General features: G+C 45.2%; 1 protein-coding gene and 9 non-coding genes across 10 annotated transcripts; 1 reads left to right on the forward strand and 9 right to left on the reverse strand.

The window, feature by feature from the left end:
* Positions 1-1093: 1093 nt before the first annotated feature.
* Positions 1094-1166, reverse strand: Trnav-cac (transfer RNA valine (anticodon CAC)). The gene has a single exon. It is a non-coding gene; the product is annotated as a tRNA-Val (tRNA).
* Positions 1167-2091: 925 nt separating this feature from the next.
* Trnaa-agc (transfer RNA alanine (anticodon AGC)) lies at positions 2092-2164 on the reverse strand. The gene has a single exon. It is a non-coding gene; the product is annotated as a tRNA-Ala (tRNA).
* Positions 2165-2361: 197 nt separating this feature from the next.
* Trnav-aac (transfer RNA valine (anticodon AAC)) lies at positions 2362-2434 on the reverse strand. Its single transcript has one exon. It is a non-coding gene; the product is annotated as a tRNA-Val (tRNA).
* Positions 2435-11588: 9154 nt separating this feature from the next.
* Positions 11589-14671, reverse strand: Abt1 (activator of basal transcription 1). Its single transcript, XM_048428062.3, has 3 exons — positions 14374-14671; positions 13672-13871; positions 11589-13535 (listed from the first exon to the last, which is right to left on the reverse strand). Exons 1-3 carry the CDS (start codon positions 14633-14635, stop codon positions 13173-13175), a joined length of 825 nt encoding a protein of 274 aa, XP_048284019.1. The 5' UTR covers positions 14636-14671; the 3' UTR covers positions 11589-13172.
* Positions 14672-16538: 1867 nt separating this feature from the next.
* Trnay-gua (transfer RNA tyrosine (anticodon GUA)) lies at positions 16539-16625 on the reverse strand. Its single transcript is given in 2 exon segments — positions 16539-16574; positions 16589-16625. It is a non-coding gene; the product is annotated as a tRNA-Tyr (tRNA).
* A 905-nt stretch (positions 16626-17530) lies between these two features.
* Trnay-gua (transfer RNA tyrosine (anticodon GUA)) lies at positions 17531-17614 on the reverse strand. The gene is given in 2 exon segments: positions 17531-17566; positions 17578-17614. It is a non-coding gene; the product is annotated as a tRNA-Tyr (tRNA).
* A 1823-nt stretch (positions 17615-19437) lies between these two features.
* Trnay-gua (transfer RNA tyrosine (anticodon GUA)) lies at positions 19438-19534 on the reverse strand. The gene is made up of 2 exons: positions 19498-19534; positions 19438-19473 (listed from the first exon to the last, which is right to left on the reverse strand). It is a non-coding gene; the product is annotated as a tRNA-Tyr (tRNA).
* Positions 19535-21577: 2043 nt separating this feature from the next.
* On the forward strand, positions 21578-21650 carry Trnaa-agc (transfer RNA alanine (anticodon AGC)). Its single transcript has one exon. It is a non-coding gene; the product is annotated as a tRNA-Ala (tRNA).
* Positions 21651-23295: 1645 nt separating this feature from the next.
* Trnay-gua (transfer RNA tyrosine (anticodon GUA)) lies at positions 23296-23383 on the reverse strand. Its single transcript is given in 2 exon segments — positions 23296-23331; positions 23347-23383. It is a non-coding gene; the product is annotated as a tRNA-Tyr (tRNA).
* A 3003-nt stretch (positions 23384-26386) lies between these two features.
* Positions 26387-26458, reverse strand: Trnap-agg (transfer RNA proline (anticodon AGG)). Its single transcript has one exon. It is a non-coding gene; the product is annotated as a tRNA-Pro (tRNA).
* Positions 26459-26620: the final 162 nt, after the last annotated feature.

Genomic DNA, 26620 nt, shown 5'->3' on the forward strand with positions numbered 1-26620 from the left:
AGAATCACAAAGAAAGAAATCAAACCACAGAAAAATGCCATGGATGAGAGGCGAGTTAATGGCACAGGGAAAGTGCACTGGGTGATTTTGTGTGTCAACTTGACACAAGCCACAGTCCTCATAGAGGAAGGAGCCTGAGTTGAGGAAATGCTGCCTTGAGCCAACTGTAAGGCATTTTCTCTGTTAGTGAAATGAGGGAGAAGGGTCCAACCCACGGTGGGTGGTGTCATCCCTGGGCTACTGGTTCTGGTTCTATAAGGAAGCAGGCTGATCAAGCCAGGGGAAGCAAGTCAGTAAGCAGCATCCCTCCATGACTTCTGCATCAGCTCCTGCCTTCAGGTTCCTGACCTGTTTCAGGTCTGTCCTGACTTCCTTTGGTGATGAACAGCAATGTGGAAACATAAGTTGAATGAACCCTTTCATCCCAAATTTGCTTTTTTGTCATGATGTTTCATCATAGCAATAGAAACCCTGACTAAGAAGGAGGAAATAAGGAGCAAACAGATTCAAAAGTAACAAAACAGCGGGTCCTGGGCTTCTGCTCCCTTTTATTTGTACTGGCTTTCCCGCCCCCAGGGCCTCCTGGCTAGTCATCAAGTCCCAAAAGGCAGAGCCGAGGTTCTCATAGACAATATTCTCAAAAGCTGTTCAGACAAAAACTTATGCTTATTCCATTTATTAAGAGAGATGTTCTCAACCTGTGGGTCACGACCATTTCGAGGGGTGTGTGTGTGTGTGTGTGTTCGAGTCGCCCAAAATAACCTGGGGAAAAAGATATTTACATTATGATTCATAAGAGTAGCAAAATTATAACTATGAGTTAGCAATGGAAATAATTTTATGGTTGGGGGGGTCATCGCAATATTAAAGGGTTTCAGCTTTAGGAAGATTGAGAAGCACGGCTCTAAGACAAAGAGAAATGATGAGAGGGAAGCGGGGATTGAAGAAACGTGGAGAGTCAACAAATGACTGGTGGCAGTGGGATGGAAAGTCAGGCTTTCTTTGCTTGTTCTTCTTTGTGTTCCCTTAGGGCTGATCCAGAAAGAAGGGCTCCATTGAAAAATCAGAGACCAATAAAAAAAAAAAAAAACACTGTTTCCGCCCGGTTTCGAACCGGGGACCTCTCGCGTGTGAGGCGAGCGTGATAACCACTACACTACGGAAACCCACTGCCTTGATTATTTTTACGGTCAAAGACATAAATTTGTATACTTTCTAAAGAGCCTTCCAGAAGTTACAGATCCCCATTTAAGAAAGAACTGCAAGGGGAAGTCGACCAAACCAAACATAAAAGCTATGGTGGAGAGGCGACATGGCCCGGGGGAAGATTAATAAATGAGGCTTGGGCGGCGCGCCAAGCGGAGAGAGCTCAGGGAGGGAGAAGCGCGGGTGCAGGAATTCCGGGGTAGAGATGTAGCGTGCATCGCAAGGGAACTGCGTGCGAGAAAAACACACGGAGGGAAGGAGCCTGATCACCCAGAGACACCTCGAGGAGATCGCTGTTGACACTGTAGAGCTTTGGAGAGAACCCGGACAGGTGACGCAAAAAGGCACAGCAACCTGTTAAGCAAAGGATTTACACTTTCTCTCTCTCTCTCTCTCTCTCTCTCTCTCTCTCTCTCTCTCTCTCTCTCTCTCTCTCTCTCTCTCTCTCTCTCTGTCTGTCTTTAGCAGAGCTTAGAAATGGAAAATTGAGAGCAGTAGAGCGGATTCCACTCAGGCTGAGATTGTTCAGGCGAAGCCGTCGGTGGCAGTGCAGGGCTCCCTGCAGCAACAGGGTCGAGGGGGCAGAGAGAGAGACAGACGAGGAAAAAAAAGATTCCAGTAGAGGCCGGCAGGGAATTTACAGCACGGCGTGGATTAGGAGAAAATCCTAAGGCTGGTGGCCCAGGAGAGGTTCTGACTTAATGTCTGGCCAATGAAGTAACTAATAGAGACGCTTATGAATATTTGCTCAAACGCGCAGAAACGCGCAGAATAACCATATGCTCAAAAGAGTGATGAAACAAGGTTAATTTTCAGTTCTCAAATCAATGCAGTTGAGAACATTTCTAATCTCAATAGAAACGAGGTTTCAGAGAACAAATAAACTGGAGGATGTGGGCATCGATCCCACTACCTCTCGCATGCTAAGCGAGCGCTCTACCACTTGAGCTAATCCCCCGATGTCTCCTCCGGTTTCCTTGGATTTTTTTTGAGACCCATTGATCCTCACAAAGTTACCTGCTATATCCAGGACCCATGAAAACACTTCAGTGAAAGCAAAACTTAAGAGCCGAGATTCTTATGTGGTAACGACTGAAAAATGTACGGAGTGAGGGACGGTCTGAAAAAACCGAAGTGAGGAAAAGGTACCATTCCTGTTTCCGCCCGGTTTCGAACCGGGGACCTCTCGCGTGTTAGGCGAGCGTGATAACCACTACACTACGGAAACTCGCTGGAAGGCAGTAATTACTTAGTTTAAAGATACATTTCTAAAAATTGCTCAGTAAATGATTCGGTGATGGTATTTGTTGTCTACATTTGTATCGTGGGCTAGCTAAATAAAAGTAACTAAGTTGCCTGCCCCCTCCATGGCCAGCCCTTAGTGGCTCCACTCTTCTCTGCCGCTGCCAGCTGAACACTCGGATTCCACACTATAAGTGAAGTTCTGTGGAATTTGTCCCTCAGTGGCTGGTTCATCTCACTTGACATCGTGTCCCCAGCTTCATTCCAGTGGTTGCAAATGACAGAGCTGCTTTATAAAAGACTGAGTAGCTAACGTTCCATGTTTATCTGCTGTTTTCATCTGTCCTGACGGACAGTTAGCTTAATTCCGTATCTCGGTTGTTGGGAATAATCCTTCTGAGAATGTGGAAGAGCCTGTGTCTCAGAAGACAGGATTCTTACCATGGACAGAGCAAGAGTGAGCCAAGCCTGGCGGTGTGCCCTATTCCTAAATTTCTAAAGGACTTTTCAGGCTAGCGCCTTTAACGACTGTAATAATTTACCTCCCATCAAAACTGAGCAAGCATCCTCTTTTCTCCACGCCTCAGGAACACCAGCTCTTTTCTCTTTTCTCTTTCTGGTAGGACAGGAGTGAGGCGTACCTCACAGGGCTTTGATTCTCGTTTCCTTGGTCACCGATGAACTGGGCACATTTTCGGAGGTCAGTTTGTCATTTGTCTTCTTTGAAACGTGCCCATTCTGATCCTTTGCCCCACTTTGTCAGGCCGTTTGTTTTCCAGCTGTGGTGCTTGGTGTGCATGTGGGCGGCAAACCCTCATCCGATGAGCGATTGTCCCTGCTTTCCCCCACTCCGTAGGCGCCCGAGGCTCTGCCGGTTCCTTACTTCTCTGTGCAGAACCTTGTGTTTCAGGGTAAGAAACGCGTGCGTTCTGTCTTTGCTTTGGTAGCCTGTGCTTTAAAAATACACCCAAAATCTCACCCAGACTCATGCCATCGTGTTTTCCCGCTACATTCTTCTGGGAGTTCTATGGTTTCAGGTCTTACATTTAAGTTTTCAATACATTTGGTATTTGCACCTGCTGTGTGAGATGCACTCAATCCCATTCTTCTGCACGCAGATATCCGGTTATCTGAACACTGTGTCCTGGAGAAAGCGTTCTTTCCCTGTGTGCCCTCACATTTTTCTTCTCTTTTAGTTATGTTATTGTTTTGTTGTTTCTTGAAGATGGTTGCACCCTACAACCCCAAGCTGGCCTAGAGCTCACTGTATAGCCCAAGCCTGTTCAAACCTCCTATCAATCCTCCAACCTCAGACTCCTGAGTGTTGGGATTGCAGCCATGAGTCAAATCCTTCCCAGATACCTCGCCCCCTCCAGCTGTGTCTTAATAATCTTTTGAAGAATGGACTGAGTATATATTCATGGATTTATTTCTGGATTCTCTATTCCGTTTCGTTGGTCTACACGTTTTTAATGACGGTATCATAGTGTTTGGGTCACTATAACCTTGTAGGATATATTTATTTTTGAATCAGATAGTATAATGAATCTACTTTTTTTCCTTCTGAAAGTGTTATTGTTTCTTTCACTGATTTTATGCCATTTTAACTGTCTTATAGTTTTCAGCCTGCAGGATAAATGCATTGTTTTTTTTCTCAACCAGGTAGATATTTTATTAATTACTAAATCAATAAACATGAAAGTTATATAATTGCATACAACATTACCATGGAAAATTTTAGTAACTTTTTTCTAATATAAATGCATTGTTTTTATTTTATAGCTACTGTAAATGGAATTTTTTAACTCAGGAATTTTGTTGCTAGTGTCTAGAAACGCCGCTGCTGATCTTTGTGCTGATGCTACAGCTTCCCTGAATTTGTCCATTCTACAGTGTTTTAGATTCTTCAGTTCCCACCTGAGGTTACCATTCTGCTACCCAGCATGCACTTGAACTTTTTAAGTGAACACTTTTGCTTGCCAGTCTCCTGGGTCTCTGTCTAAATTCTTTTTATTGAAGGTTCCAAGAAAAGAGGCTGGCCTCCCTCATCAACTTCCCCTGTTCCAGCAGCCACATCTGCATTTCCTGAACTGGCTGAGGCAGGAGAATCTCAAGTTTGAGGTCAACCAGAGCTTCACAATGAGACCCTGCTCTAATGGTCCATACAGTCCCTTTAAGGATGGAACTAGAAAACATTATTTTGAGTGAGGCAACCCAGACACAGAAAGATAATTATCACATGCACTCACTCATAGATGGTTTTTAAACATAAAGCAAAGAAAGCCAGCCTACAAACCACAATCCCAGAGAACTTAGACAACAATGAGAACACTAAGAGAGACTTACATAGATCTAATCTACATGGGAAGTAGAACGTATAAAAAGACAAGATCTCCTGAGTAAATTGGGAGCATGGGGACCTTAGGAGAGGATTGAAGGGGGGAGGAGGGAGGCAGGGAGGGGAGCAGAGAAAAATGTAGAGCTCAATAAATATCATGAAAAAAAATCACCCACTCCCCTCCCCCCAGGAAAGCAGATCTTCCTTCCACTTCCAGCCTGAGTTCCTTCCTTTCCATCTCCTCCTGAAGAGGTAGCTGTCCCCCCCCTCTTCCCCCCCTCTCAGTTTCCCTATCTATCTATCTCTCCACCGACCTGTACACGCCCCCTCTAATAAACTCCTAAGCGGGTTTGCTGTGTGCTCCATATTTCCTTTTCACTCACACCAGGTAATTTCAGTGAGGGGAGTGGGGGTGGAGCTCTGTAATTTTGAGGCCAGTCTGGTCTACATGGTAAAGGCCTGGCCAGCCATAGCTGCAGAGTGAAACCTTTCCTCAAAAATAAATTTAAGAAAAGAAAAAAGATCTTAGTTGGCTCTATTTCCAGTTTGGGAGTGGAGCACAGGGCATTCTATAAAATAAACGAGTTTACTGGCATATATAACTGGGGCATATTCAAGGCCATCCTGGTCTATGTAGCCAGCTCCAGGATGGTCATGGGAATATATCACGTATGTGTGCAAACAAAATAATAAGGGAAAAAATATAAGAGTAAAAACAGAATGCCTATTCCCCCTAACCTTTTAATGTGGATGCAACAACTTCCCCTGCACTTTGACAAAGAATGGTTAAGCTTTTTCTAATGAATCTGAAAGTTCTAGTGTGGCTCTTCACGATGAATTTGATTTTTATGTGTGCACAGACTGTACTTACTTCACAGAGCAGAAAATGACTCTAGTCTGTCGGGGACCAACCTCGACAAAAATACCTCTTGCCAGCGTAGAGGCGTGGGGACTTAGAAAATAGTAAAGAATATGAAGACACGAATGAAAATAGTAAAACAGAGAAACATATAGGATAGTATCAGGAGAGAATTCCAGTGAGTACTGAAAATTTGCCTGCATTTAATTTCCAACTGCTTAAAATACCCCTAACCCAAAAAGGTAGGAGTAAGACAAGAAAACTGCATTAACAGGGTACAAGGAAATGAAAAGACCAGTTGAAGGTCATGGAATACAGTCATAGTTAAACATTCTGTTGCTAGAACAAAACAAGTCATGTTCACACCCTAGACCAAAACATTCTGTAGGCAAACCACTCCCTGGGGTAGAATCCAAAGTTATCTCCTTAAGTGAACTGAAACTTAGTTGGATCCTTAGACTTTTGTTTGAGGTAGGAACAGATCTACTTCTCTCTTCCTGAAGTACAGGATCTGGTTATTAGCCACACCTGTTGACAATAACCTTGAGAGAGCAGAACTCTCGTGGGTCTACGTCTAGGTGGGACCTTTGTTTGAGGTAGAAGCACAATAACCTTGAAGGAACTAGAGGTGTGTTCCAACTCTTTGACCTTTAGTCAACATGGAAATAGGCTCAAATTTTCAGGCCTCCACACTAGTCAATGGAAACACCCGAGACACACTTCACAGAGTAGAAAATGGCTCTAGTCAATGGAAACAACTGAGACACACTTCCACAAACAGAAGCCTTGAGGATAACTCCTGAGGTCAGCTCACATTTCAGGAGAATCAACATTGCTCCCTCTGGCAAAACTGAACGCAGGTGGGCTGAGAATGGGGTGAGGGTGGAGCAGAGGACTGTGCATGGTGCAGGTGAGGCTGGGGAGGGGAGGGGGCAGGAGCAGAGGGAGGACTGAAATAATTCCCCCTTCCACATTTGCTAAACATGGCTGTCTTGATGAAGGGGCAATGCCATCTTCAGTCAGCATCTGCGTCACGAAACATTAATACTGAAGCTGTCCTGGGACAGAACAGTGCGAGGACATCGCAGGGGAAGCTGCATTTTGTCACGAGTCATCACCAGGCAGGTGGTGACATCTGGAATTGACACGGGCAATTGTTAACACTGCGGTTTCACAACGGCCAAAATCTCAGGCTAAAAGTAAGAGAAGGTTATATTAGGAGTCGTCCTGATGAACATGAGGACTAGGGAGGTAAATGCAGGGCTTTCTCTCAGCATCCAGGCACTTGCTTCAGAGAGCCAAAGATGGAAGAGGTTTTGGAGGCTCAACAGGTCAGACCGTGTTTACCCGTAGAGATTCTAAGACAGCTGGAGGCATCGCTGTTACAGGAGGCCTGGCACCAGTGTGTTTGAAGCAGAGGAGAACAGGAGTGTGAATTCACAGATACTCTGCCCCTGAATTAGCACACAAGGACTAGGGGGAAGGTGGAGTGGGCAGCCCCAAGCTATGGCACTGACCTCGGAACTTGTAGCCCAGGAGCATATCTTCTCTGCCAACCTTCTTTTTAATTTCATAACACACACACACACACACACACACACACACACACACACACGGTAGGTTTATTCACCAACAATGACATAATTTAGACTTCTAACATACTGTGAAAACAAAGTTCCTCTGAATTTTCAGCTAGATTCCTGGCATGCTCTTTTTTTGAGATTTGGGACAATACATGCCAGGTATCATCAGAGTATCCAAAATTGTGACATTTTAAACATACTCCCTGTAATGGTCTGTCCTGTCCCTTTAAGAGACAAGCCATGCACCTTTCCCCATCTGCCAAGGCAAGCTATCTTTTGCTTCTAGCCTGAGTCCCTCTCCCACCCTCTCAGAGGCAGCTTCTCTTTTTCCCTTCTCCTCACTTCTCCCCTTTGCCCTCTCTGTTTCTGTTTCTCTCTTCTTTCTTTCTTTCTTTTCTTTCTTTCTCTCTCTCTCTCTCCCCTCTTCCCCCTTTCTCCTTCCCTTCCATAACCCACTAAATAAATATCCAACTTCACTCTGCATGGCATGACTATCCATCTCAGTCTCTCACCCAGCATAGGGTCCCTGCCTGGGACCCAGCTGCCTTCATGGCCTGCTATGCTCTTGGGGGCTTGCTGCCTGCCGCTGCTCTGCTTTGAAACCTGTCGTGTGGTCTCATGGCCCACTACCCACTGCCGCCACTTGGGGACCTGCAGCATTTTACTTAAACCATTACACTCCTAACACTCTTCACACACTATAATTCAAACCACTATGATACCTTTTATAATAATAAACTATAAATTATTGTAGTACAAAGAACAAACTACACTGCACGGAAACATTCAATGAAAAACATAATTAAAAACATAATTTTTAAAGTCTTCCCAATTAAAACAAACAAACAAACAAACTTGAGCTATACGGCCCCACAAGGCCACAGAACAACCAGAAGAGAGAAGACCCGCTGAGATGTCCAAACTCCAGTCTCCTTTTCTGGCCTGTATGAGCCCTGATTGAAGGGGCTCTAACATGCCTACTTGCACTCGCTGCTGCTGCTGCTGCTGCTGCTGCTGCTGCTGTCGCCTTTGCAGTTCCCCATCCCCGCTTGACCCTTGGGGTAATAATCTTCTTTGTGCTGAGATGTCTTCATTTATTTGGTTTGGGTATGTCCTGTGGGACTGTGAGGGGGGCCAACCTTCATTACATTGGTGATCCTTTCAAGGTGTGGATCCTTCCCTAAGGACAAATCCAGAGAGTCCTCCCGACACCGTGGGAACCCAAAGCGCAGAGGTGGCGCATGCACACAGTAGAGTATGGTTCAGGACCCACAGAAAAGGATAGCTCATTTTGCCATGCCCGGGACTTACACCTCAGCCCCAGGCCCTGGGCAGAAACACAATCCACATCGCCCCCTTGCGGCGGGAAGTTCCCCTCGGTCAGGACGATTAGATGCAGCTCTTGGGTAGTGGTGACACCTGCCTGTTTAGGAGCATTCCACTTGCCTACAAAGTCTCTCTCTGTTGGTTATGAAGCTGTGGTAACTTCTTTCGATGTGAACTGCAAAAGTTGCTTATCAAAGAAAATTGAGCTGTCGTTTTTGTGTTCATTCTCGGAGGGGAGGTTTAAAACAGAGCCAAGAGTCCTTAGATGGACGCTCTCCTTGCAAAGTGGGGCGGTATAGGAGATGCTGCTTGCGGACCGGTGACAGGTTCTTACCATTTCTTTCGGAAACCTTTTTGGACCTCCCCTCAGACCTTCCTAGTGTGTGGTGACCAAATGCAAGTTATAACAGAGCTTTTCGAGAAGCTTTCTGAAGATTTCGTGACGTGGGTGGAATATATTGATACAGACAATGTCCCAACTTACCGGCAAAAAGGGTACACTTTAAACCAGGAACATGTTCATGGTAGGCAAGTGCTCTCAACGGGCCACATCCAGGTAACAACAAGAATTTTTTGGTCCACAGACAGGGTCGCTGCCTATTGTTCTTGGAACGTTCTTGGAACTTTCCCGTACTTTCTCAGTGATTCACTTCCTTAACGTTGTTGACATCTACTGGCCTTCCCGACATTTGTCTACTCTCTAGCTTCTCAGCTTAGCAGATGTAAACAGTCTTCTGTTTTTAACTCTTTTACATGTATTTATTAGGAAGCAGGGGAGGGGCGAGTGGCGCTCTCCAGTGCAGAAATCAGGACAAATGCAGGAGTTGGCGCTCTCCTTCTCTCTCATGGATTCCAGAGACCAAACTCATGTCCTCAGGCTTGGCGGGAAGTGCTTTTACCTGCCGAGTTCTCTCATTGGTGCTAGATCATCTCTCTTGAAGCCCCGTTTTCTGACAGATTCAAATCCCTAACCTCATTGGAAGGGAGAAACCTAGAAACAGTCCATATGGTCTCCAAACAGGAGTCCAGGAGTCTGAAACTGATAGGAACGATCTGCCTGATTTCTCAGCACTTTGAGGTGGAGTAGGATTGAGAATTTAAGACCATCCTGGTCTACGGAGGAAGGCCCAAACCGATGAGGACTATGAGACCCTATCTTTAAGTAAAAATAAATAAATAAGTAAATAATAATAGAAAAAGGCCTCATTGGTTGGGTTTTTGTCTGTCCTTCTGGAGAGCAAATGCCTCAACTCTGATGCTCTTCACTCTGCTTGTTCTGCTGCCCCCCTTTTCCTGGTCCGTTCCTTGGAGCAGCACCCTCAGTGTCTACAATAACTACCCTAGGTTAACATCTGCTTGCATGAGGAAAGGGCTGAAGCAGACATGTCAGCATCAGGAAAAAGATTAACTCATGGTCTAGGTAGCTCATGGCGTGGGATTGTATGCTATCCCAAGCCAGGTGTTTAATGAAGAACAGTGGTGACCACACACTACAGTGATGTTTTCAGGTAGTAAGGTTTATAAGCCTTCTGCCTGTCTATTTCCATTTTAACTTTTTACCTTCAGGATTTCCTTCCATTTTAAGAGACTGAGGATAGAGTTGGTGCTGGCATGTATCAAGTAAGTAAGACCTAAAGATACTGACAATCGGGCAGGGCTGGGCTCCGGTTAATAGAGAAGTAGTCCTGAAGGGAAGGCCATCTCAAAGGGCGGGAGGTCTTCCTGACCCTTGGCACACAGTCTGTCACTGGCTTGGACTTCTCATGCCACTGGCTTGGACTTCTCATCAGGTAGAGGTCAGAGGAAGTGGGACACGAGGCTTCCGGTACTGAGCTTCGAGAGAGTGAGCCTTGAGCCTCGGAAGCTTTTAGCAGCAGCAAAGGCTTAGACAGAGTGGCTGCTACCACAGCCCACACACCTGGGGTGTGACAGAGATGCCGGTGGTTACCTCTGTGTCTCCTGATGTCACCGGGATCTCTGCTCCTCCTGAGGACCTGGGTTCCCAGCATTCACATGGCAGTTCACAGCTGTCAGCAGGGGATATAATGAGCTCTATGCACAGACATACATGAAGGTATACATACACATAAGAATTAAAAAAAAAAAAAGACTAGTTTAAGGAGCTGGAGAGATAGCTCAGCAGTTAAGAACACTGGCTGTTCTTCCAGAGGGTCCAGGGTTCAATTTCCAGCATCCACATGACAGATCACAACTATCTTTAACTCTAGTTCCAGGGGATATAACATCCTCACGCAGACATACATGCAGGCAAAACACCAATACACACTAAAAATTTTACTTTAAAAAGATCGTTTTTAAAAGTAAAAGCACTATTCCTTACATTTAATCCACATCAGGCTATAACTAACTTCCAGGGATAACCATCACAAAATCAAGCCAGTCCACATCCTGGATGTATTTCCAGCTGAGATCCAGTAAATATGGGCACAATGACTTTAACTGCACTCGACTCCACACTGACTTACAAGCTGGGGTCATTTTTGGCTGTAACTCCACACTCAGATCCTACAGCTAGTGACAAAGTAACAAGATACTTTCATAACCTGGCCTATACCAGGGAACACAGAATCACAGTGCGGAGCTCTGGAGTCAGTTGAGGGAGCAGGCTCCATTTTCCTCCACAGGATAGGATAAGAGCCCTAAACACCCAACTTTGAAAATCTGTAAAATATCTACAAAGTAGAAAATGCTCATTACTTCCCTGTCTTATTTTTGAAGCATCTCAACTAATGCTTGGTTTTTTATCTTGTTTTTTTTTTTTTTTTTTTTGGAAACAATATGGCCTGGTTGCCCTAGAACTCACCAGCAAACTAGCTTGACTTTGAACTCACAGAGATCTACCTGCCTCTGTCTCCTGCATTAAAGGGTGCACAAAGCCCCGCTAACAATGTCTCATTACTGCGCTCTAGTCACACAGAACCAGGTGTCTTCCGTTAACTTTCACTCTGTTCTTACCATTGCTTCTGTACAAGAGGCTTAATGTGGAAACAGTGGGTTTAAACAGCGACCCAGATGAAGATGCAACTCTCCCTTTTATTAGCTATGTGACTCTTTAGACAAAGAACTTCCTGCCACTCCTTACCACTGTCACAAGTAGAAATAGTTCCAGAATTGGTTGTCAAAGTAAACATCACAGGTAATGTGCAGAACATATTCTTCAGGATTTTTATAATCTCTCTCCTCACAGCAACTCAAAGAGTTAGTGAATATTTATTAACTGAAACCCCAAGGAGCGAAAGATAAAAGTTCAATCTTCATTCCTAAGAACACCAAGGAAGCAAATAACAATTACGGTAAAATAGGAGGAATGTCACCCCAGACAGAAATCAGTGTTCCAGCTCCACAGAAGCAGAGCACCCACCTAGGGAGGGGAAGCCAGGGAAGCCAGCCTGACATCCTATCTGACTTGATCACGAAGAAGAAATACACCTGAGCTTGTAGAGAAGGGAGCAAGAGGCCAGGTGTCAGGCTGTTGGAAGAGAAGTTTCAGAAGGTGCTGAGGAGGGTGGTTCATGTGACAGAGCCACAGTGTGGACTGGGCTGAGGAAGAGGAATGGAGATAGGAACAGGGGCTGTAAAGGCAGGCAGAAAGGACCCATGAAGGTCTGGCTCATACAGCAGCTGTCTTTTTTCCCTACATCTAGTAGTATCTTTCTTACCACATGTATAATTTTTATACATAAGGCACAAACCAAAATGAGTACTGAAACATTTTAAAAGATAGGGTTCATAACTTGTAAACATCTTTTCAAGATGAGAAACTTATCGTACAAAGAAAAGGAACATAAATTATTTTATGTATATATGTATGTATGTATGTATGTTTAACATTGAAGCTAGGTTTGTTGACACATACCTATAATCTCAGCTCTTTGGGAGCCTGAGACAGGATTTCAAGTTCAGGGCCTACCTGGCCACAGAGTTAGCTCAAGGCTTACCAGTAACTTACAGAATAAACCCATGGCCCTGAATACTTGAGTGAGGCCCTATCTCAAAATGAGTCATGAGTAGACAAGGATTATGTCTGCACCAGAGTAACTGAGTTTGGCTTCAAAAGAAGCTGAAACTCACTCAACGATTCCCACCTAAAAAACTAAACACATACAATTTTTTTGTTTTGTTTTTTTGAAACAGGGTTTTTCTGTAGCTTTGGATTATTTTTTATTTTCAAACAAAAACTTCAAATTGGGCCACTAAGTCAATTCCTGTTAATTCTGTCGCCTATCACAGTGAATGAACACCATAGATCACATGGACTTGTCATGGCTACGCTAGTGGAAGGCAAATCCACACTTTTCAAGCCAGAAATTGCTAGCAGCCCACTGAGAAAGAGGCAGGCAACCAGAAGTCCAACAAAAGAAAACAGGCACTTCCAGGAGTAATCAGCCTGGAGAGTAAGAGTAAGTTCTCAGCTGGGCACTTACAGGATTTGATCAGGGTGGGTAAAAGAGGCCTACAAAAAAAGGCCCTTTTACCAGACCCTTGGTCTGCAGAATAGAGAGAATATATCTTCCTGGGCTGTTGGTTACACTCTGTGGGAGAGAGCAGGGCTGGTAGGTACAAGTGGCTTCCTTTTCAACCAGGAGTCCCTTGCTGGCTATGGTTCTTCTTTGCTCTCTGCAGGAGGAGGGGCTCCAAATATCCTGGCAAGGAGCCCTTTGTTGGATCGGGCCTGGTCTTGGAAGTTTGCCAGTCGAGCTCGTTCCCGCCCTCCTGGCCGCGCTGCCTTCCGGGCCCTCAGCTCCTGCTCAGTGGGACGTTGAGCAAATGTCCAGGAGCTATTCGGGCGAGTAGCATCCCCATCAGTTGCAAGGAAGCGTTTTCCCCGTTCAACACTTTGAAGATAGAAGTCAGTCTCTCGCTTTGCTTGGGCAACCTCTGCTCTTAGGCGCTGCCTCCGCACCTGGCGCTCAAAGGCAAGGTGTTCGCTGAGATGAGACCAAGTAAAACGATGCAAATACTGTGGCCAGGAAAACAAGAAAAGGTCAGGACAGGGAAGACCAATCAGAACTGGAAAAGAAACTGGGAGCTGGGGAACAGTATGCTAGGGCTGGAGGGGACTAATTAAAGTGTGGCAGAGAAACCTAGAATCTCACCTTGAGGTTCCAGAGGTCATAACGGAAGGGGCTGCGCCTGCGGGCACCCATGGGCGTGTTATGTAGACTGGCTGCCACTCGCTTGGCTATGCGCTTGTCACGGAATTCCACCCAGCCTTCTGTATAGTCCTTGCTGTATTTAGCTGCCTTCTTCCCTCCTGCAGCCGCAGCTGCCTTCTTTTTGCGTCTCACAAAGCGGTCTGTGGACCAAACACAGCGAACATCCTGGTCAAGCATCCACCGAGACACACCTCCGCTTGATCGGAAGTTCAAACCTGCTAGCTCGGGTGTTAGTTCACAGCTGCTGATGGAAAAGGACGATCTGTAAGGTGCAGACTGTCCTTTCACTCACTTCTCTCTTCAAATGCAACTCCCTGAACACCAAGAGCCCAGTTCCCACCCCCGTCTCCAAACTGCGCATGTCAAGAGGTGGAAGAGGCTGAAGGAGGCTAATACACTGTTTCATACACTGTTTCATGGATTACCTGAATATCACGGGTATCTTTCAGGCCTTATTACTGCACTCTATTCGCCCACCCTCTCCATTTTCCTTCCCCTGCCTCAGCCTTCTAAGAGACGTGGATGGTACAGATTTCACAGCTACTAGGGAAAGTCCTTCCCACGCCTCATGCGTGTACACCCTTTAATAAATTGTGCCCACCTGCCTGCATTGCCACCCTCTTCCTTCGACGCAAGGCTTACCTTCGGCCTGGAAGAAAACGCGTCCCACCTCACCGTAGGCGCTGAGCAGGTTGCGAACGTGCAAGGGCCGGAATCGCGGCGGGACGTGTCCCAGGTAAACAATACCCGGCACTACCCTCTTCTTCTTCTTGCTGCTGCTGTCGCAGTCCGCTTCCTCGGGCTCCTCCTGCTCCTCCGCCGCATCTGTATTCCGCTCTGCCTCTTCCTGCGATCCTCCCTCCATCGGCGCCCTTCGCTCCTCCACCAACTCCGCGGCTTTCATGATGGCGGATACGGGGAGCACGACAGCCGTAAATCCGTCGCTACCCGATGACGCACATCCTGCGAGCGGATCTGCGTTCTGGGAGGGGAATAAAAGTGGCCTATGACGTAAATTTCGTGCGCTGGTCTGCAGCGTGAGGCTGGGACAACCCCGTGAATGCCAATCAAAAGATGGCGTTGTCGGTTGCGAGGCAGCGGAGCCGACAAGGTAAACGCGAAAGGACGTTCAAAGCCAGATTCCAGGTCTGGGGCGAGGCAGAGGCGGGGGCGGGGCGGGCTGACCTCACAGACTTCTCTCTTGCGTAAGAGGCGGAGCCACGGGCAGTGAGTCTCTGCAGAATAGTCTCGAGGACTATTTTTATTTTTTTTTTAAATGTGCACGAATATTTTTGCGTTCATGCACCAAATGCGTGTCCTGGTGCGTCTCACGGTTTTTTTTTTTTTTTTGCAGAATTTATTGGGAGGTTTTTATATTGTAGAGACCAAAACAGTATTTTATTCTAGGACGGTGGTGCAAATAGGGTTGAGGGGGATAACTCATCTTTTAAAAGCTTTGTGATGTTCGACTTGTAAAATTCAGTCAGAGCTTTGAAGTTTTCATTATTTGAAATTTCAACTGAGTTTTAAACATCTTAAAATTAAAGTTTTTGAAGCCGCTTATAAACTTGCACGTATAATTTTGGAATTGTAATTGGGTTTGTCCTTATAAATTTTAAACGCGCCTCTGGTGATTTCTAATTTAACTTGGTGAATATTGAAATCTTTAAATGTATTAGTTATTTGAAGACCTCTCTCTGACTACTGTCGTGCGCGAATCTATTTCTATTGCCTGTTGATGAGCGAAGGGTGAGGGGTAGCGTCGCTCAGTTTGCTCTCCGGCAGCTCTTCGGTCAGTACCCTGCGCAGCCTCTGGGCAGCCGCCAGGGGGCGCGATCCTCACACCAGTCGCTCGCCTGCGCCGCTAAGTGGCCGTCTCTTGGTTTTGGGACCCAGCGCGGTGGCAGCTGCGGTGCCTCTGGCTCCTAAGGCCGGCTGGCGAGGATGCTGCTAGAATTCGTGAAATAACCGTCCCTCCTGCTTTACGGAGCCTAGGGACGACCCTGAGGATTAAGTGTTCCCTCGCCGAGGCCCGACATAATTTCTCATCCTCCATAACCTCGAAAATTATAGAGAACAGAAGCCGGGACAACTGTGTCTGCAGGCTCCGGGCGTTATTTGTAAAACTCGGGTGCATCTGAAGGCCTAATAATTAAACCTGGGTTTCTCGGGAGTTTGTTTTGGTGCTTTCATTGAACTTCCTGTTGGCTACCTCTGCTCCTTGTCGGGTGCGGGGAGAACAGACTCCTGCTTTTAATTTTTAACTGACTACTTCACCAGCAATGGTGACGCTTGAGAACACCTCATAGAGTTACTACAAAACATTGAGAGCTGGGGGGAAGGGGAGCACATGTGAAAAAGATGCCAGAGTGCCTCACGTGGCGACTAAATGGCAACACCTAAAGCTATTTCTCTACTTTGTGTGTGCTTGGAATTATTGTTAACGAAATGTTTATACATATTAATTGCCAAGTCAGCCGGGAGTTGCAGCCATCATGTGATCCTCAGCTTTTGGGAGGTGGAAAAAGGAAGATAAGTTCCAGATCAGCCTGGCCTACAAGAGAGACCCTTTTAAAATTCAATTACTATTTTAAAAGTATGAATATTTTAAAAGTAGAGGATCGTGGAGAATCATTGACTCGTCAATGAGGAACATATAAATTTCATGGAGTTGTTGATTGCATTGCTTACTTCACACCAACTTCTGTAATTGTGTATATTCACATGACATTGGTTCACGGTGTTTTCCAATTTTCCTTTAAAATCCTGGTAATCCAGCGGATGGTAAGACAGTTTCAAAAGGCAATTCCTTCGAGCCGGATTCGAACCAGCGACCTAAGGATTACTAGCATCACACCTACAGTCCTCCGCTCTACCAACTGAGCTATCGAAGGAACATGCCAAGACTGTTTTTAAGATTTGTAAAATAGCTGGCAGACTTGCTGCAATTCATCTGATTTGTTGTAAAAATAAATGATAAGGAAATGTTTTTGAGGTAGTAGAGAATCTAAAATTAGCTAATGATCACACCGCAGGTGTGTAAGAACATGTTTGAAATGTGTGCTCTTAATGCATAAATGTTTCACATAGATTTCCAAAAACTGCTCCTAGGAATGTGCATGCACTGAATCCTTCCGGAGTGAACCATCATCCCCTTGATGCACGTTCCCTGCTGTGCTCGCCAGTCTCCTTACACCTCCTTTCTCTGCTAAAAGTGAGAGAAAATGACAGTGATACCATAGGCAGACAATACTATCCTGAAGCACAGCTGTCGCCCATTTCACCAAAGAAACGCGTGATTCGCTCCTTTCTGAACAAGGAAAACCAGGGGTAGACACAAGTGCACGAGAGACCTTTAACGTGGATCTAGAAAAGGAAGGAAACTTGCTATTTTGCACAATTGTAATGGAGCAAATAAATGAAACATTACACATACACCTCAAACAGTAATTTTAACCACTCCATTTTTAAGTATGCTGTCGTGCTTGGCTAATAAGCACCTATGGTGCCATTCAGCTTCCTGATCCTAAGACAGAAAATGAGTACCATTGGGAAAAACAAGAAGCCATCCAGGGATATTTGTATGGAATATATGAATTATGAAAGGTTTATGTTTATCTATAAAAAATTATCTCGTTAAAATAGCAAGTATAAACTGAATGTTGTTTATATGCACGAACTTAAATAGCCTCCAAATCTGAACTTCTAAAGTTGGTTAAGTTTAATAAATATCGGTGTATAGATACTATTTTTTGACAATGGAGTCAATTCAATTGAGTCTGTGCCACTAAAACAATCCTCCTTCGAGCCGGATTCGAACCAGCGACCTAAGGATATCAATTACTCCTACAGTCCTCCGCTCTACCAACTGAGCTATCGAAGGAAGCTGCTTAAGTTGGCTGTCAAGCACTTGATGATTTATGGAATAGCAGGTTTTATTCTACTTTTGGATTCATTCAAAATGACAGCTACCAGGAAAGTCTCTTAAGGTACTAGGACATTGCTTTTATTGTCCCACTGTGTTGTCCTGTCCCTCCTCCCTCTGCTAAAAGTGAGAGAAAATAGCAACAATATCATAGATAATGCGTCCTGATACAGAGCTATTGCCCAGTTCAGAGACAAGCCTGATTCTCTTTTCTGAAGTCTAAGGAAGGTAAGTGTGAATGCAACTGCATGAGACACAAAACTTGAGAGGCTTTTGACATGTATTTTAGTTCTGTTCCTGACACTGTGTTAACATGCTATGACCAAAAGCGACTTGGGGAGGAAAGGGTTTATTTAACTTACACATCTTGCTCAGTCTGTCATAAGGGAAACCTGGGCAGAAATTCAAGCAGGCAGGAAATGAAGCAGATAACATGGAAGATAGCGTGCTGCTTACTGGCTTGCTTACTCAGCCTGCTTTCTTATCCAAGCCAGGACCACTTGCCAAGCAGTGGCACCACCCACAGTGGCATCACCCACAGTGGGCTGAGCCATCCACATCAATCATTCATCATGAAAATGCCCGCGGAGACTTGCCTACAGGTCAATCTGATAGAGGCATTTTCGAGATGATGAGCTGTGTCAAGTTGACAAAACCTAACCAGCACTGCCATGCATTTAGGAACGGAGCGGCCCTTGTATATTGAACAATTACACTGGAACAAATAAACAAAACATAACATATACCTCAAAGTTAACAAATGTAATCACCTCATATTTAAGTATGCTGTTATGCTTGCTAGCGACCACCTGTGGGCCACTCAGCTTCCCGGTGCCAAGACAGAAAAATGAGTCTCGTGGGAGAACATGGCAAGGCGTTCGGGGCAGCTTTTATTTGTTTGTTGGAATTTATGCATTTTAAAGTTTATTAATTGTGAGAGGTAAGGAAAGCATATAACATTTATGGAAATATTTCTAATATTCTGGAGGTCTGCGACACGTACAGCAATGTCGAGGACTCCGGGTTTCGGGGCCTGAAGAGGAGAGAGGGTGGGGAGCTGAGGGAAGGTTGGAGGGAGCTGAGGCGGTCTAGGTGCTCCAGAAAGCCTCTAAGAAAGAAAAACCAAAACGCAGACACCAACAGCAAAATCAAAACCTGCAGATATTTACGAGTTCTGCCTAGATTCTCCCGCTTCAACCTTTCCAGTTGCTGGGATCCCAGCGTAAGTATCTACAGCCATCAGCTGTCGTTTTGGTGAACGTTCATCGTCTTCGCCCGTACTGGGAAGGAAGAGGGAGAGGAGGAGGACCAGTCCCTCTTTTATACCCTCACTGGGACCTTTTCTCAATCTCACGGTCTCTAGTGAGAGGATCTCACATTTTAGGTGTGCTGTGCGTAGTACTGTCAGAGGTGGGTGGAGTGTGTTGGGGACACACTGTGCAAAAGGGACTGAATTGATGGCTTTCTCTCAGAAATGGTACGTGGAGTTTTGCTTTGGGGTATGCTTGGCATAGCCTCATAAAATTCTTCCTGTGCCAAGACCAACTGATCCCGATCGCAGAGGACCCCGCTGGCTGTCACCTATGTCCTAATTCCTGGCAAAAAGTAAAGTCTTGGGAGCAGGGTCCCTTGACATTCTACATGCCCAGTGGATATAAATTAGAGAAACTAGAGCAACCAGGAGGCGGTAAGTGACAGGTTGTCAGAGTCTGTCTAAACGATCCTTACGCTTTAGGGGAGACTGTTATTAAATTATATGTTCATTAACATCAAAATACTTGTCCTTCGAGCCGGATTCGAACCAGCGACCTAAGGATATCTCAGGAGAGGGTGAAACTCCACTACAGTCCTCCGCTCTACCAACTGAACTATCGAAGGAGATGAGAGACTCATTCTTAGGAATACTGTATTATCTCTATTTTGCTAAGTTGTCATAGCTATTTTTAAAGGAATCTCTTTAAACACTTGAAATATTTTATATAATGATGTTGATAGTTTCATGGGTATATATAAGAAACCAAAACAAACTAGTAAGATTAGCTGTCTCCTAGATATTCTGTAGCCTGTCCTTTCTCTTAGACTTGTCCAGGTTTGCTAGATAAATGATATGATTGCATTACCGTTTGAGACAACTGAGGAACGTAGTTGTGCGTGGGGGAGAGCAATGACCTTTGGTCATTTTGGTGCCCTGGCATTTCTTCCCGAAAGTGGGGAAAGTGGTACCATTTAACAACTGTCAACACTTCAGTGTGGGTTGTAAAACATTCCTCATCTTCGAGCGCCCTGGAAACTGAGAGTTTGGAAAGGTAACACCCATCCCAGTGTTATTGGAAACCCAAACTTTGTTCCCGCTGAAGACCTCAGGCCAGAGTGTAACCAAGTCAGCAGATGGGAATGCGCCTTGGAAGTGGACTAACCTGCCCCTGTTGCACGCCTACACTTCTCATTGTCGTTTGAAGGTTAAATATTGGCCAGAGTGAGCAGACTCTGTCCAGTAAGGAGAAAGAATCTTGACAGTAGTGAGTAGCAAGTCAAGTCTATGAGAGGAATAATAGTTCCACAAGATCGGAATACAGTTTTAGCATCTGAGATTTAAAATCTCTTATGTGGAGGGAGCTTCTTTCCACGGAAAGTAATTTTCTTTTTGTCAACCTTAACTGTAATAAATAAGCAAAAGAGAGAAGCAAACGTTAAGGGTGGTCTAAAGACCCTGGAAAGGCCTGCTTGGGCGCCTTGCACAGCTCAGAGACACAGGATCGGGTTTTTGATTGTGTGTTTCTCTTTCTTTCCTTTTCCTATTTGTTTATTCATTATGTATCCTATTTAAAGGAAACGGTTTTCTAGTTCTGACTGACCTGGTATTCAGGAAATTACCCAGACGGGCCTCCAACTCAGCCCCAACCGGCTTAGAACCACTGGCTTAAATATGTCTCATCTTCTCCCTTTCAATTTTTATTATCTTACTCCGATTTTAATGATTTTTTTAAATAAAGTTTAAGCTCACAAGAGGAAGCCTCTTTTGAAGAACTTTCAGAAGAAGAGGCAGTTGTGCTTATTGAGTGGGGTCTCACCTGATATTCTCCATGTCTCTGAGCATGTCTAGCCCAGCCCTCTGCTCACCCCCAGAGAGAGCCCTAGCTAAGACCTGGAGCTCCACCCGATACTCGGCCTCCAGGTCCGAGATTGGGCTCTGGGCTAGCCATTGCCAGCTCCGTAAGTCCAGAAGGAAAAAGCAATTACTACTTCTCTCTTTTTGCAAAAACGTCTCTAGTCTGGAACCATATATATATATCCACTTCTAGCCGAAGGTGGTGGAATATTCCTGAAAGAAGGCAGGGCGCCAAAGCCCAGCCTCGCCGTCTGGGAAACTATACTGTCTTTCTCGGCCGAAAGCTTATTTTCCCTCTGGCATCTGGTTTGTGTACACAGGGTCCCAGCGTCAATTTCTTGCCAATTCCAGCACCATTGTTTCAGTGATCTCCGCGTCCTGTCCCCCTGTGCCCTCCGCAGAACCGGCGGTACCGTCTGCAATCTGTCCTGGCAGAAGTCACCCCGGAGCTGTTCCGCGACTACCAAACCACAGTCGCACATTTTTAGCTTCGTTTTAGCTTCGTTTTGAGACCCAAGCTGGTCTCAAAAAGGCCATTTTCCTCCTGCCTCAGGACCCCTTTCTTCTCCCTACTTGCAGTTCTGGGGTTACGGAACACCACACTCAGCCCAGGAAAAACTTTCATAAATACGACATTTCACCTTCTCCATTTCAGTTTTATCATCTTGTCCATATTTCACTGGGCTTTTAAAAGCAAACGTTAAACCCCGAAAAAAATAAAGTCTCTATTCGGTGGATTGAAAATACTGTCTGGTGTTGAGTTACATCCAGATATGAAAAGGGAGCAAGGCAGCAAGTGTGCACCACCAGGTGGGGAATTAGCTCAAATGGTAGAGCGCTCGCTTAGCATGCGAGAGGTAGCGGGATCGATGCCCGCATTCTCCAGTTTTTCCACCCTTCGGAGTTTTTTTTTCCCCCAATGATATTTTGCCAAAGCAAGAGCAGCCTGCTGGAGGCACCACCTCCCTCACTCAAAAGACCCCTTTTAACTTCTTGGGTTCCCTCAACAACCCGGGAGGGCCTGGTTGTTGCCACACACTTCCATAGGAAATGGCCGACTTCTTCGAGAGATTTCCCTCACGACTTGGGAGAGCTGGAGTTTTGTTACTTTTGAGAGAATTCGCAGGCCTACATTCGCAATAGTTATTTGATAATATCTTTTTATTCACTATTTCCCGTTTTCCTATCAAGTTCTTATAGCATTCCCCTTTGTTAGTAAGAAGAGGAGTCTAGGTGTGTCTGAATCTAGGTTTGCTTATTTCCTTCAGTTCACCCGTTCTAGAATATCCCAGAACACCGTACAAGGTATGGAAAGAAATGGGTGGGAACTTACTGTGCCTTGCAGAGAAGCCCAGTCCAGGGCTATCTAATACATTTTGTATCCGAGGCCCAAACATTATCTTTGAAAAGAAAATTGGATTTTTTTTTTTTCCCCTCAACACACTTTCAAAACACAAGAGCTTCCGGAGCTGCCAGCTCAGACAGGTCTGCAAGTAGGCCGACCTCGTGGTTTTTCATGTTGGTAATTTAAGATCGTTATGGTTTACAACGAAAATTGAAAATAATTTGCTACGAGAATAAAAGTTCTGACACATGGGATGGAAGGTACAAGAAATCTTGTACAACTTCTCATCGACCTAAAACCTTTGTCAATTACGTTGTCTTACTTGCTCTGTTTAACAGTCTTCCACAGTGTATCTGAGAACCACATTTTTGTATCTGAGATCACATTTTTGAGAGCAGGAGTAACGTAGTTTAATGGAATCAGCACAAAACTAGCAAATACGTTCTACTGATACTGAGTTGTCTTTAATCCCCTTTTGCATTTCTCTCCTAAAACTGCCATTTCTTTTCAAGTAGGGCCTTTTGTTTTGTTTTGTTTTGTTTTGTTTTGTTTTGAAAACAAAGGTTCACCTTACCGCCAGGGCAGGCCAGAGACTCCTGGCTGATAAACCCGCTGCTACACCAGCCTAGCAGTGTTTTAGAAGCCCTTGCAACTCATTAAAATCATCTGCATACCTTTTGAAATTAGCACCGGTTGTAAAATATCTCCAGGTGATTCTGGTATGCGCCAGGTTTTCCCAACTGCGTGAAAACAAACAACAACAAACCACGGTAATATGATATGGCATACATAGCCAAGCAGACTGAATGGAGCGTTGCGGCTGAGGAGCTTGAGCCTGAGGTCCGGCTGCTGAGAACTCTCCGGCCACTGGAGGGCGCGCGTGCCCCACCGATTGCCCTAGGGTCCCGCGCGGGGTTTGAGGACGCACTCCCGGCTCCAGACCCGGCCGAGACGACGTTCCTGGTCTCCGTCCTCAAGGGACAAGGATCTTCAAAGGGATGAGATTATGTGAGCTATGAAGTCGAAGCCTGCTTGCAAGCATTAAAAATTATTACAGCGAACGAGTTTTAAAAATTATATTCGTTTCTCTGTACATCGAGAATAGTGTTAGTCTGATTCAAAAATTGAAGACTCCACCCAATTCTCTAGAGGGTGCACAGAAAAATAATCGCAAAAACTAGGGACTCCTTCGAGCCGGATTCGAACCAGCGACCTAAGGATGTCTGGATTGTTCAACTACAGTCCTCCGCTCTACCAACTGAGCTATCGAAGGGCCCACGTGTATTTGCTTCCCACTGGGGATGCCATCTCTGTGTCGTTAGACCCTGTGTCTTACTCATTGTTTAACAGTTCTCTCTCTCTCTCTCTCTCTCTCTCTCTCTCTCTCTCTCTCTCTCTCTCTTTCATTTTTCTTCTTTTTCTTAATTTAGTGCCTCCTCAAAACCAAATTTCTGTCGCTTAGTGCCTTGGCCCCAGAAGAACATGGGAGTTTGAAAATCAAGGAAACAAAACTATTCAGGACTTTGCGAGGACCAACTTTTATTGTGGTGAATCTAAACAGCCAGGTTTTGCCCCATATCAGCAAGATTTGAAACGTGTTAACCTCGATTTGCAGCAAGAGTCTATGACTGGCCCTGATGTAGTTGCGTACGCCTCCAATCCCAATACCAGGAAGTCAGGGCAGGGAGAACTCAGTGAACTCCAGCCCAAGCCTGGTTCACGGAGTGAGTTGAGGGACGGTCAAAGTGAGAGCCTGTGTAAACAAACAAAGATAGGATAGGGTAGGGTAGGGTAGGGTAGGGTAGAACAGGCTAGGATAACGGGAAGGATTTTCTGTTTCCCTCACTTAAGGCCCAGTCTGCCCTGCAAAGTGCGCTGAGTCCCTGCATCTCTGTATCCTTTTTTATGTCTCTCAAATTGCCACGGTGGTCTGAAGAACGCACTTGCCTGGACGGATGGAAGAAACACTGTCCCTGAATAGGCTCAGTTGCTCACAGTGATTTCTCAGCCTGTGCCTTTCATCCAGAGCCTTGCTAAGTTCAAAGCTGTACCTATACGGTCCAGCCCCGGGCCCCTCGGATGATTACCTTCTGGTTTGTGTTTCTTATCCGACCACTCTCTCGCCAAGGAGCACGTGCGCTGCCTGCAGATGATCTCTCATGAGAAAAGCTCACAGAAGACTTTTTTTTAAGTCAATCCAATCACATTTACTGACCTATAAAAGATGATATGCATTCAGTCAAGCAAACATTCAAGTGCCTCCCACACCAGGCTAAGCTCCTGAATCATAGGTTGTTTAGCTTGGCTAGTTAGTTGTCTTCCTGTTGTGAACTAAACTGTGTCTGTATGGATTTCAGAGCATGAAGCCTTAACCCGCGGTGGAGCTGTATTTGGAAGAAGGAAGTAATTAAAACTAAGTCAACCTAAGAAGACTTCAGGCCGGATCTAATAGAACTGTGTCCCCAAAAGACCCTGCGAAGGAGCTTGTGCCGCACCCCAAAACAGCCAGAGCATTGAGCACGGACTTCCTGGTCTTCCACTAGGAGAAGAATCCATCTTTTTATTTAAACCACCTGGAATCAGCTAATTCCATTTGTCAGTCGATTTGAAAGACACTAGGTCTTCCTGCACTGTAGGTTAAATCCACTGTTGATGTTCGGGGCCCAGTTTCACTGCGTACATTCGAACAACATCAACAAATCTAGGGAATCCATCCTCGTAGTTTTCTATACATGATTGTGTTTGCCAGACCTAGGGAGCTGCCTTTCTGAACAGGGAGCACGCGAGTTGGTGTTGTTGTTCAATGGAATGGTTAGAATATGGTGAGACATGACATATCAAATGGAGACATTAATATTCAGGTTCTTAGGGAAAGGGAAAAGGAAGACGTGGATGGGAGAGGATGGGGAGAGTGAAGGTCACTCAGAGGTGGGTGTGTCTGCAAGGCAATCTCCATGGCCTCCTGACAGGTTTAACGCGGTGTCGAGTGTTAACTGGATTTTCGAAATGATGTAACCGTGACCATCTAAGCCCCTTCGCTTTGATTACCTACCAGTCTACTTTGGCTAAGAATTGGGTCTTTCAAAATTTGAAAACAATTGAAAATGTGTCAAACCACATAGTTCTGTCTCTTGCTATGAGTTTATGAATTTGACAGACAATCGAGCCGACTCGGCCTTCCTGACAGACACGTGATCAGATGTCTTACGGCTACTTTGCTGCGGCTCTGCGGTGGGTCATCACCTGCCAGCAGAAGCCTCCTCACCGAACTGGTCTGCATTATTGTTCCTTCAGGTCTGTTCTTAACACAAAGAGGAAGGAAGCGGGTCGACTTGGTAGGTGGTGAGAACGCCAGCAGAAAGCATTGGTGGATCACAGAGAGGGAGGGCCCTGGATGAGGCCTTCGGAACTGAGCTCCTCTGGCACTGTGCGTAGAGTCAAGTTAGCAGCGAGGTCTGGGCTCTGGAAAAGCCCTAGTGATCCAGGAAACATTCTGTAGTTAATGGGGGCGGTAGGGAAGAGGAAGAGAAGAAGGAAGAAGAAGAAAAAAAGAACAAGATAGAAAGAGAAATAGAAAAAGAGGAAAAATAGGAAAGAAAAGATGGACACCAGTGAACGAGAGTGTGAAAAGAAGGAAAACGTAAAGTAGAATATAGAGTAATAATTTGCTGAATTTTTTTATTATTGGAGTTTCAGCTTACCTAGAAAGCTAATGTAAATGATAAAATAAAATTTAAAATTGCAATTCATGACTACCTTAAGGGGGCGGAAACGATACACATCCTCCTATGAAAGTGTAGAGACACATTAACACATGTGCCCGGCTAGCTCAGTCGGTAGAGCATGAGACTCTTAATCTCAGGGTCGTGGGTTCGAGCCCCACGTTGGGCGCAACTTTTTAAACTTGTGACAATTTTATATTTTTATGTATCGTCACCATTACTACTGATAGAAGCAAAAATTATTTTCAAAGTCTGTAACTTTAAAAAAATCTATTCTAAGTATGACATCACTGCGAGCAGTTATGGTACTGAATGTTGCGCCATGCAGAATTTAGAACCCCTGACTTTGGACGGCGAAGAGACCTAGCGAGACTCTGAGACCCACTGAAGGAAAAAGTGAAAGTCAAATCTGAAAACAACCGATTTTAATTATGAGATTTCAAGATACAACTAAAAGGAGTGCATAGAAAGCGGGCTTACAAAAAAGAATGCGACACTGCCACCATTATGGGTACAGCTGAGTTTAAACTTTCAGTGACGGAAAGACAAAAACTGGGCTCGTCCGGGATTTGAACCCGGGACCTCTCGCACCCTAAGCGAGAATCATACCCCTAGACCAACGAGCCTCTGATACCAGCCGTTTGATACTTTTCTTAATTATTTAACAAATTCTATTTCTTTCTCCTGAATAGATCTTTAGTAGATATAATTTTCATTGCCTTTAACTTTGGTGATGTTTTGTTTTGTTTGTTTTTGTTATTTCCGATAAGCCTGGTTACTTGGCCCTT

The sequence above is a fragment of the Myodes glareolus genome, chromosome 14 (genome assembly GCF_982192425.1).
Source record: "Myodes glareolus chromosome 14, mMyoGla1.1, whole genome shotgun sequence".
Lineage (NCBI taxonomy): Eukaryota > Metazoa > Chordata > Mammalia > Rodentia > Cricetidae > Myodes > Myodes glareolus.

What these genes read in the sequence shown, in the direction of transcription:
- Abt1 (XM_048428062.3), bottom strand. Translation starts at nt 14,635, where the DNA reads ATGAAAGCCGCGGAGTTGGTGGAGGAGCGAAGGGCGCCGATGGAGGGA. An exon ending in CGTTTTCTTCCAGGCCGAAG is followed by an intron (nt 13,872 to 14,373) that starts GTAAGCCTTGCG and finishes TTTGGTCCACAG; the next exon opens with ACCGCTTTGTGAGACGCAAA. An exon ending in ATGACCTCTGGAACCTCAAG is followed by an intron (nt 13,536 to 13,671) that starts GTGAGATTCTAG and finishes TCCTGGCCACAG; the next exon opens with TATTTGCATCGTTTTACTTG.